This window comes from Chelonoidis abingdonii, chromosome 4 (assembly GCF_003597395.2).
Source record: "Chelonoidis abingdonii isolate Lonesome George chromosome 4, CheloAbing_2.0, whole genome shotgun sequence".
NCBI lineage: Eukaryota > Metazoa > Chordata > Testudines > Testudinidae > Chelonoidis > Chelonoidis abingdonii.
Window position 1 is genome coordinate 65698039 of NC_133772.1, and position 12094 is coordinate 65710132.

The 12094-nt window shown below is 40.8% G+C and overlaps 1 protein-coding gene across 1 annotated transcript in view; it reads right to left on the bottom strand.

The window, feature by feature from the left end:
• Positions 1-355: 355 nt before the first annotated feature.
• Positions 356-12094, bottom strand: part of SLC6A5 (solute carrier family 6 member 5) — a 60559-nt gene continuing 48820 nt past the window's right edge. Inside the window, exons 13-15 of the mRNA XM_032794580.2 lie at positions 7304-7404; positions 2959-3126; positions 356-511 (exon numbers count right to left, since the gene is read on the bottom strand). Coding sequence (XP_032650471.1) covers positions 356-511; positions 2959-3126; positions 7304-7404 — 425 coding nt within the window. The remainder of the gene's footprint in view (positions 512-2958; positions 3127-7303; positions 7405-12094) is intronic.

Genomic DNA, 12094 nt, shown 5'->3' on the forward strand with positions numbered 1-12094 from the left:
TAAATGGACAGAAACCATTTCCCTATCTAAATGGTTAAACTCAACAATCATTCCTGTTGGGCTGTGCCTGACCCTTTTTTATTTATTTATTTTTTTTAAAAGAGGTTTGACCAGTTGCACGATGTCATGTTACTATTTCACAGTGGAAATAATAGGTCCTGGGCATCACTAAAAAAACAAAACAAAACAAAACAGTACTTAAAGTGGCCGTCTAGTTCTTCACTACAGCATGCAACAATAAGTCCTACTTTCTAAGCAACCACTTTTAGCATCTGTGAAAAACAACAAAGGAGACAAACTAATAAAAGAAAAATTAAAAAGGCTGTACACATTATTGCCACCAATATAGGAATTACTAGCATTGGGTTCCCAATTCTAAATCTTTCACTGGCAGTTTAAGTCCAAGGGAGGAAGTTCCCAGTGGATCAATCATATTCTTGTAACATTCACCACGGTGTTTAGCCAAAAATGGGCCCCAGTCAGGCTGTGGAGAGCAGACCAGCTTGAGTCTCTGTACAGTGTAGGAGAGAAAAAAAAATCCCTTAAAATTATAGAGCAGAATTACAATTCAATGGAGGAAACTAGGTTAGGCTGATCTGAAATTATTGATAATATCCTGCAAGGAGATATTAAAATGCTCTGCTGCTCAGTGTTTGTTTTGCACAAGTTTGCAAGATTAATAGACGATAAAATGCTCAGATTTTAATTATATATTCTCCCCTCATACCATATGAAGGGAACTCATAACCACTGCCACAGATTGCTAAACTCACTCACTAAAGGACGTGCTCAATTACTTAGGCCAATCGGCTAAGCAGTGGGTAGCTGCATCAAAATAATTGGATTTTTGTTTAGCATATTTCCCAAAAGTATACAAATGACCAAAAAGTAATACATTGCTATGAGTGAGCAAAGATTTTAATTAGCTGATGACAAAATATATCATTTCTATCTGTGGCCCAAAAAAAGTAGCAGATTAACCTGGCAAAATTACCAACAATGAATATCTTGTTAATCTTTCCACTGATCTCTTTATTGAAGATATAATGTGGTTGGAGCATTTATATATAAAAAGGAAAGAAAACATATTTCTGATGGTTTAAGAGGGAACAATTATATGTTTATTACCTATTAAAATGAATCAAGTCTCTATATCAGTTATTTTAATCTCTGCTTAATTAGCAGTTTGCAACCTTTACCTCCCAAATCAACCATAATAAATTTATGCAGCAGACTCAATGGTTCAGGAAATACTGCGCTAAAGCTGAAATAACTGCAGCTAAACCCTTCCCTCCTTTCAGTCAGGATATGACTTTTTGCATTTCCTTGAGTGCACTGGTTAAAGGACACTAGGGAGCACACCCTGCTCTCTGAGGCAATAAATAATCCCAGTGCCAAGTGGATAAATTAGGAAACCAGAAGCAGAGTACTATTTCTCAGTGAGGGAAACTGGGTCGTGGCCTTTTAAAAAGGAGCACCAGTTTGTGTATTGCTATTTTCCAACTTAGGCCCACAGCTCTGATACTAGATCAGAGTTGGACAAAGGCAAACAAGAGTAAATTTAACTTCTTGCTTCACTTGTTGTGTGCTATGTTCTTTTTATAGCCTGATGCACTCCAGTGCCCTCTGCAGTCTGACAAACCATAGATACATTCTGTTGCCCAACGGGTTTTCCAGCACTGAACATCAAGCACCTTGGTTCTATACAAAACAGAGGAAGACGTGGTCCTGGCCCTGTGGTGTGGACAGTCTGACACATGGAGGTACCCAGAGGATGTTTCTATTTTTTTCCCCTTTCTACAGCCTTGCTCTCTGTGGGTTTTGCAGAGGTGAGTTGCAAAGAGGGCTTTGGAAGGAAGAAAGAAAGTGGGGGTGCCTGTTGCTTTAGAATAAGAAGGGGGAATATGGGAATAGGGGATAGTATGAAAGAAAGCATGAAGAGGAGAGGGAAAGGCGACATGCAAAGAAGGGAGTAGCATGAAATGAATGCAGGTACATAGGCCAGGGCACAGTGAGTGTAAAGGGTGAGGATGAGAGCACTGAACTGATTCAAATGGTGGGAGAAAGTCAGTGAAGGGGTGATACGGTCCAAGTAGTTAGCATGGGGGATGGTTTTAGCCATATCATTGTGAAAGGATCAGAGGGGAGTAAAATGTGAAATTGGAATGCAAGTGAAGGGGAGGTTGTGGAAGCCAAGATGGGAGGCAGCCAGAGAATGGCCAAGCATATTAACCAGAGGTGCTGTAGGGAATTTTTAAGAGAGAGAGAGAATCAGCAGCACCCTGAATTGTAGGAAGGAGGAATAAAAAAAAACAACAAACAACCCAAAACACAGCAGTCATAAGTCTGTGTGACAGGGAGGGTTAGAGTGTTTTCAACGCAATGAAGAAGCAAAGAGGTTTAAGTGGAAAGATAAAGAGTTCATTTTCACCGTTTGTAGCTTGAGCTGCGAGCAGGACATTCAGGGGGATATGTCCAGATGATACCTAGTGTCTGATGTCTTCTAAGGACTGATGCTTTCTGTTGCATGATTCTCTATAGAGCGATCTAACCTGATACCTTCTAGTGTCTGAAACTTTCTAGGGCCTGAAACGCCTTACGGCTCTCTAGTACCTGCTGCTTTCTAATTCCATTCTGCTTCCACACGAGGCAGATCTGAGTCAAAAAGCAGAAAGACCAGCAAGTAAGTCATCTGCAACTGTCACTGTTTTAGGACCTAATCCTGTGAGGGTCTGAGCTCCTTCAATCTCACAGGATCAAGCCTATAGTGATTTAGGTGCATTTTATTGTGGAAGAGGGGAGCAGTAGGTGTGCATTTCAACCAGCTGCATTTTGTACTGCAATAAAAAAAGTTTTCTAATAAACAGTCAACAATTCCCAACACCTGAATCAGTGTAAATTATAGAAAATAATCCTCTGTGACTATATTTTTAAGAGGGTGTGATGTTCAAGAATTACCTCAATAAATTTGCCAGGGGCTAGGTGCATTTTTATCACAAACATAATAGGGATCCAAATAACAGAGCAGGCCAGCATCAGCCATCCAAGGACCATCGACCAGCCTGGATAATGGTAAGCTCCATAGGTCATTGGTTCCCACTGGTAAAAACTGAAGCAAAGAATAAACTGAAAACAAAGAAAATATATTTTAATAAGCAACACACAGAGTCTGATTTACATGCACACTTTCAGTAAACACAAGTATAATCAGAGATGTTTGCACACACACACACGAGAGAGAGAGAGAGAGAGAGAGAGAAACTATGTGATAATAACGCTTCTGGAAGTTTAGGGTCACATTCTGATCTCAGTTTCACCAGTGTAAAGCCAGCATAATTCCATTGAAATCAATAGATTTATTTTAGGTTTACACCATCGGAATTAAGATTAGAATCTTGTCCCTAGGGTAATAAGCTTTATTACACAGTCTATTGGCAGTGTTTCCTAATATAATTATGTGAAGTTACTCCATTTCACTTACTGTATAAATAGCAATGCATCTGCTTACATTTGTGCATAATTCAGTAACTTTTGTGAACTGCCTATGTGCCCAATAATTGCACACGAGATTTATAGCAATATAGCTATGTGAAGGCACATACAAAAATGGTCAGTTTTATTTCTGGAGACATGAAGTAATTTAAACTCTAATCTTAAGACATGAAAATACACCAAATATTAGTATTACAGAAGACCACAGTAGGAAGAGATACTGCTTTGTTTTCTGTGCTCTTTTCCTATTGCATAATGATTGTATCATGACTGATCAATATAAAATCATTTACTACTACAGATGTTGTATTTTCCAATTCTTGTAATTCAGCTGAAACATATGGGCTTGAGCTGGCCTTATGGTTTGCTTCCAGTGTGTGGTCACAGACCATAGGGGAGACCAAGATTCAATTCCTGGTCCTAGTCCTTGACTGCTATCAGTTCTTATGTCTTGTTTTAGCTCAGCGGTCAACCAGAAGTTTTAGAATCACAGACAGGTTCTCTCATTCCAGTACCAATGTTTATCAGATGTCAAGAAAATACAACATTGTGGCCAAATTCAAAATTCAGATCCCAGGCTACACAAGCCCATGGATCCCCTATTTTGACTCTAGCAAATGGAAAACATTGCTTTACTGATTTTAAAATTCAGAGCCCTTGTGTAATTTTTTAATCAGATGCAGATCTAAAATTATAGCAAAGAATAAAAGGGAATTAGAGATAATATCATCCACATTTTTGGTATGGAGTTATAAAACTACAAAATATATTTTTAATAGGACTATATGAGAAAATTAACACCATACAAGATAATCTTGACAACAGCAGAAAAATTATATGGCTTTTGCCCCCAAAAATATCAACTTAAGTTTCATTAGAGATATCACAACCAAACTACTAGCATACAGTGCCACTTACTGGCACTGTGAAGCATTGCTTTTAATAACTGAGTAGCTAACCTTCTTTTGCTCCAGTGTTAGAAAGAAAAAGAAAAAGTCTATTCTTAGTTTATGGTGCCCTGTATGATGTTTGTGCAATTCAGAAACTGTTCAATAGAACTGAATTTGTTTGGCACAATGACATAGTTTCAGGCAGAACAGAGCATTTGTTATTGGTCCTGCTAAGTGCCAAGTGAAACCAATCCTAACACTAGGTAAGAAATAGTTATGCCCCCACTTTCACTCCTGGAGAAAGGATGTGTGTATTCCCACTACCACCACAGTAGAACTGGATCACACACTGAGGCCTCAATTAAATAATTCACTTAACTAAGTGCTTAATTTTAAGCACATGCTTAAGTCCATCCCTATTCAGCATCGCATTGGGTGGGTGCCTATGGCGGTATTTTAAAAATTGAAATAAAACAAAACACTTAAGCATGTGCTTAACTTTTACACATTTAATATCTATTTATATATAATCACAGAACTGGAAGGGACCTCGAGAGATCATCTAGTCCAGTCCCCTGCACTCAAGGCAGGACTAAGTATTATCTAGAGTCTGACCATCCCTGACAACAGGTGTTTGCCCAACCCACTCTTAAAAATCCCCAATGATAGAGATTCCACAACCTCCCTAGGCAATTTATTCCAGTGCTTAACCACTCTGGCAGTTAAGAAGTTTTTCCTAATGTCCAACCTAAACCACCCTTGCTGCAATTTAAGCCCATTGCTTCTTGTCCTATCCTCAGAGATTAAGAAGAATTTTTCTCCCTCCTCCTTATAACAACCTTTTATGTACTTGAAAACTGTTATATCCCCTCTCAGTCTTCTCTTCTCCAAACTAAACAAACCCAATTTTTTCAATCTTCACTCATAGGTCATGTTTTCTAGACCTTTAATCATTTTTGTTGCTCCTCTCTGGACTTTCTCCAATTTGTCCACATCTTTCCTGAAATGTGGCACCCAGAACTGGACTCAATACTCCAGTTGAGGCTTAATCAGCATGAGTGGAACAGAAGAATTACTTCTCGTGTCTTGCTTACAATACTCCTGCTCATACATCCCAGAATGAGGTTTGCTTTTTTTACAACAGGGTTATACTGTTGACTTGTATTTAGCTTGTGATCCACTATGACCCCAGATCCTTTTCCATCCTAGGCAGTCATTTCCCATTTTGTATGTGTGCAACTGACTGTTCCTTCCTAAGTGGAGTACGTTGCATTTGTCCTCATTGAATTTCATCCTATTTACTTCAAATCATTTCTCCAGTTTGTCTAAATCATTTTAAATTTTAATCCTATCCTCCAAAGCACTTGCAACTTCTTCCAGCTTGATATCATCTGCAAACTTTATAAGTGTACTCTCTACGCCAGTATCTAAATCATAGATGAAGATACTGAACAGAACTAGACCCAGAACCGATCCCTGCGGGACCCCGCTCATTATGCCCTTCCAGCATGACTGTGAACCACTGATAACTACTCTCTGGGAATGATTTTCCAACCAGTTATGCACCCACCTTATAGTAGCTAAATCTAGGTTGTACTTCCCTAGTTTGTTCATGAGAAGGTCATGCAAGACAGTATCAAAAGCCTTACTAAAGTTTATTTCCATGGGTATTACACACGTGCTTAGGTGCTTTGCGGAATCTGGACTTACAGGATCAGCTCAAGTCCTAACACACCCAAAATTCCTCTAGAAGTCAATGGGTGAGAACACTGTAGAATTATATATATATACACACACACACACACACGCATATAGGTATATGTGCGCACATATGTATATATACACACACACACTCACACATATGTATGTGTGTGTACATGTGCACACAATTGATATATATATTGTGACAAAGTTCCTCCTCTACCTTGGTGGGTCCTGCGCTTATTGGCGGATTTGTTCACCTCACTGATCTTCCCTTCTTGTGGAACCCACAGTCTGGGTCAGCTCCTCCTGTGTCTGATCAGGAGATGGGAGGTTTGGGGGGAACCCGGGCCCGCCCTCTACTCTGGGTTCCAGCCCAGGGCCCTGTGGATTGCAGCTGTCTATAGTGCCTCCTGTAACAGCTTCATGACAGCTACAACTCCCTGGGCTACTTCCCTGCCGCCTTCCTCCAACACCTTTCTTTTTATCCTCCCCCCCCACTTCCTCCCCCCCCCCCCCCCCCCCCCCCCCCCCCCCCCCCCCCCCCCACCCCCCCCCCCCCCCCCCCCCCCCACACCCCCCCCCACCCCCCCCCCCCCCCCCCCCCCCCCCCCACCCCCCCCCCCCCCCCTCTTCTCTCCTTCTCTCCTCTCCTCTCTCCTCTCTCTCACTCTCTCTCTCTCTCAGCTTCTCTTGCCTTCTTGCTCCCCAACCTCACACACGCCCTTCCCTCCTGCTCATCCCCTGCCTGACTGGAGTGAGCTTCCTTTTTAAACCCAGGGTGCCCTCTGATTAGCCTGCCTTGATTGGGCTGCAAGGTGTCTAATAAGTACTACTCTACTGGCCTTCCTAGAAAGATCTTAATTTGGCTCCAGTGCCTTGAATTAACCGGAGCAATGCCAGAAGCTGGGGCAGCAACAGATGGCAACACACACAACGCAGCCCGAGTGATAACAACAAGGGAGAGAGCAGAGCACCACACCTGGTAAAAAACAATCTGACAACCACACTCTTGAACAAAACACAGGGTAACTATAGGGATTTGTTTAGCCTGGGGCTAATATACCTGTTTCTCAGTACATTACTGTAGCCATCTGGCCTTGCCCCATCACAATATATATATTTTTGAGCGATAATTGTGTTTGGGAAAGAGCAGGTTTCATAAACAAACAAACAAAATCTGATTGAACAGGAGACATTCAGAAAATTATTTGCCTTACAGTTAGAATAGTTGGGGTCACAAATGCCCAACAGATTCTCCAGAATTTACTTGGCTGGAATCCAATCATCATCTCTATATCTTCACAAAATCTTTGCAAGCCTGTAAATAACAAATGCAAATACAGTTAGGGGTGAGAGACTGGCTGCAGTCTGCAAAACAACTATTGTGATCTCCCTTGTGTCTAATTACGGTAACAAACTCTCTGACTTGTCAATTCAAAATTTCAATAGATGTTCTAACCATACAGTATGGTGGGAGAATACTGTGTAGAACACAATTCTAATAAGTTATTTACTCCCTAAAAATTACAGCAAATTGAAATTGTATATACAGATCAAGTATATAGTATGTTTCAAAAATAATTGTTAATGTAATGACACACAAAATCCCTTTTGTTGGCTAGTTGCAAATCTATAATGTTGTCTGAAATTTCTATATTTATTTGTCCTCCCCCCCGACACACACACCTTTGAGGATAACCTTTGTTAATTGATTCATCCACCACCTGACAACTGTAAAAAAATAAAACTTAATTTACACCATGATCTCAAACACTGCATACAGGGGGCCTGATTCAGATCTCATGTTGTGCTTGTGAGGCAGACAGGCCTGTATATAAAAAGTGAAAGTTAAAATTGTGACTTTTTTGGAGGCAAAGATTTTTGCCATGACCAAGTTCCAGTGTGACCTTTCATCCAAACATTGTGTGTTAAAAAGGCTGTTCAAAGTTGAGCCACTGAGTACCAAAATATAAGAGAACAACAAGGAGTCTGGTGGCACCTTAAAGACTAACAGAAAACAACTTCTTAAAAACAATACTTTAAATTTTAACAGTAGAAACAAATCTATTAATCTTTCAGATGCCACTGGACTCCTTGTTGTTTTTGTGGATATAGACTAACACAGCTACCCCCTGATACTTGACAAAATATAAGAGAGAAATTTATAAGTATCTGTCTGAAAACAGGAACTGTTCCTCTATGTGCATGACTGAGTGAATGCATGATTGATGCTTTCCTTTGATTTCAGTGTCAACTTTTCGCTATTTTTGCATTTAATTATATTTGAGTTGGGACTTTTGTAAGATGGTTGAGATGATGTCAATGGATTGCCCCTTTACCTCAAATGTCTTGAACTATCAACACAGACCCACTAATTATCTGATTAATATGATGATTTAGTATTAACCCACTACATTTTAATTTGATTTGTTTAGACTGGAAACCTGAGTGGTTCAGGTGTTTCTTCTGCAGCAGTCAGAGTTCAGAACTAAGAAGTGCCAGGACAGATAACAAAGACAATTCTGTGATGCCCTTAGCAGTCCACATAACTGGCCATATAGTCCTCTCATAACTGGCACTCAAACAAAGATTCTATTAATTTTTGGAGGCAAACTGGCTAAATATTGATCATTTCTTTCAATAAGCAACATGGGTTCCAGACCGTTTGAGGGATGGATACCAGCTGGTCAAGGGAAAGGTTGACCAAATCTCCTTAAATCTATACTCACACACACGTGTTAATATATTGTCTTCAATGTAATTACTATTGATTTACACTGTGGAAAGTGAGATCAAAATTAGACTGACTACATTAAAACTATAAGGCATATCCTCAGCTAGTGTAAATTGTCATCACTCTATTGATCTGAAGTAAATGACGATCTGCATCCTAAGGCAGCCGGTTCTCCTCATTTGTTACACCAGTTCTTTATATGCAGTAAAGTGCCTTCTGTCTAATTTGTATTGAGCAAGATCATCTACTGTGGTAACTCCCAATTCCTGGTTTCTGCTTAGGGGTGCTAAACTAATTTATACCATCTGAGGATCTGGCACTCATTGACTTGTCACTACAATTTGGCACACCTGTTTACCACCAAGGGTTCCCACATTGGCAGGTAGTAAATCAATCTATCAGGGATCAATTTATCGCATTTTGTCTAGATGCAATAAATCGATCCGTGAATCGATGCCCGTACTCCACCTCGGCAGGAGGAGTAAGCAGCATCGACAGGGGAGCCACGGCAGTCAACTCGCCACCATGAGGACAGCTAGGTAAGTCGAACTAAGATAATTCAACTTCAGCTATGCAAATAGCATAGCTGAAGTTGCATATCTTAGATTGATCCCCTCACCCCCCACCCCCATTGTAGATCAGCCCTACATAGATTGCCTGTGCTCAGTAACAGATATTTTCTAATGGAAACCCATATCTCATTAGAACATTGCCACATCTGTTAATTACTCATCCAAAGGGAGAAAAAAAAAAAACCCACCACAAAACAGAATTAAATGTGCCATTTTTTGTCCTCCTCAGAGTGACAGGAAGTGAGAAATTTTGAGCCCAAGGCAAAATTTTCTGCTATGATGTGTATTTATGTATGATGTATATGATATGCCTCTCTCATTTAAATTATATAAACTTAACATTCCTCCTTACTAGTACTTCTACACCAGTTAATACAATTTGCATGATGTGGAGAGGGGGATCGAGTCTAAAATGGTAGAGGAAAAAGAAAGGAGTAAGATTACAAGAAAAAGCAACATTGCTGGCTGTTCACTCCTGTTGCCCTTATATAACCAGCCATGTGAATGTGTTGAAAGCATGGATAGATGATGCCCATGCTTTAATGGCCTAATCCAATTTCCTTTGAAGTCAATGGAAGATGTTTCTATTGACATCAACTGGAGTTGATTCAAGGTGTCCTGCTCTTAGAAACTTGTGCAGAGGGATAGTCCAGGCCTTAACATTTCCACAGCACGAGAAGTAGTAGTTTGGTGTACAGTATCTTCTGATTCCCCCTGAAAAAAAGGTACCAGTCCAGATAGTGCTAAGAAGTTCCTCACAAAGCAGGGCAGGGGATCATAATCACTGCTTGGATCAGACAGAAGGAGTAGAAATATGAGCAGCATAAGGTGGCTTGCGGGGGTAATACCAGATGAGACCAGGGTTTATGTCATGCCATCATACTCCTGAATGCCTTTCCAATCCTTTTTTTGGGGAGGGGTGCGGGCGGGGGGAAGAGCCAGAATCAGGGGTGGCTCTAGGGTTTTTGCCGCCCCAAGCAGGCTTCCTTTGGCGGTTTGCCTGCAGAGAGTCTGCTGGTCCCGGAGCTACTGCCGAAGCCGCAGGACCAGCGGACCCTCTGCAGGCAAGCCGCCGAGGGCAGCCTGCCTGCCGCCCTCGCGGCGCTGGCAGAGCGCCCCCTGCAGCTTGCCACCCCAAGCACGCACTTGGCGTGCTGGGGCCTGGAGCCGCTCCTGGCCAGAACATCTGGTACTCTCTCTTGGCACTTCTTCTTTTAGGACTAGAGCATTAGATATGAAAAGAGATAAAACCCCCTTCATGGTAACGTATAAGGGGGAGGAATGAAGTAGAAGAGAAAAATGGTATTAAAGAAAAGTTATATTTAGAGAAAAACACAAATTTACGAAGGATGAAAGTATATAAAGTTTGTCTGATTTCCCTTGGACTATGAAAGCAAGAAAAATGAGCTCTCTCCTTTCCCTCACTCCTGATAGTTAATGCCCCCCTCCTCACACGACCAATTCTGTTCTTCGTTTTGTTTCTACGGTTATTAAGAGCAATTTTGGTTCACCATTTTAGTGTGACTTTTCCAGTGCTTCTCTTACAGAACTGCAGAACCACAAAGTAGCTATATAATCTTACTTTCATAGTAGCCACAGGGACTATTCACTTGCTTATATATCTTGCTGAACAGGAGCCTTAAGTGGGAGTTGTACTTATGTAACAGTGTATTTGGCCCTCATTGTTTTATATTGATATCTACTTGCACGTCTAGTAGAGCTGAATAAACAATTTGCAGCAAGCAATTCAGATATTCATTTTAGCCCCTTTCTCTTGTCAAAACTGCCTGTGACCCCAACCCCCACATGTTTGAAGTCCTTCGATAAAACTTACTTCAGCCTCTTGATCGCTCAGAAACATACTGCTGCAAATCTTGCTTCAAGCATTCGATACCAGCAATTCAGAAGTCAAGCACAGTACACTGGACACACAAGTCACATAGTATGTTTCTCTTCCTTGATCGGATGATCATATATATTAGTATCAAGTGTCCCATAAGAAAAGGAAGGATATTCTAAGGAACTGGACACTGGACTGGGACTCAGGAGACAAGGGTTCAATTCCCAGCTCAAACCACACACTTCTTGTGTGACATTGGGCAAGTCACAACCTCCCCTCGTCTCAGTTCCTCATCCCTAAAATGTGGCGATTTCCTTACACTCAGGAGTGTTGTAAGGAAAAAATCCATTGATGAGTATGAGATGCTCAGATACTAGGATGAGGAGGGCCATGTAAATATCTAGATCCAGATAGAAATGTTCAGAATTACAATTCAAAATTTATTTTCTACAAATATCCCGAGGCAGTTGTGTTGATGAACATTTCCGAGATTAAACATCTTTGCCATGCTCTTGCCAAGAAACAAAGACAAAAAGCATCAAAAGAATTCATTTAAAACTTCAAGTGCATAGTTTTCTACAGTATTTCACCCAGCTCTGGCATCTTTGTGTATTCCAAAATACACTGCTTGGGATTAACTATGATTCAATTAACGAGTGAAGCCCTAAACTGCTCCTTACCAATCATGCATCCATAATCTAAACGAGTGGAGAATAAATGTCTGTGCAGGGCATGTGGATTGCAAGGCTTTGATTGGATTATGTAGCACAGGTACTAATGAAAACCAAGTGACTGCAAGGAAATAACCAAGCATGGCTTTCTTTTTTTTAATTTAAAAAACTTGATGAGTTCAGCAAGCAGA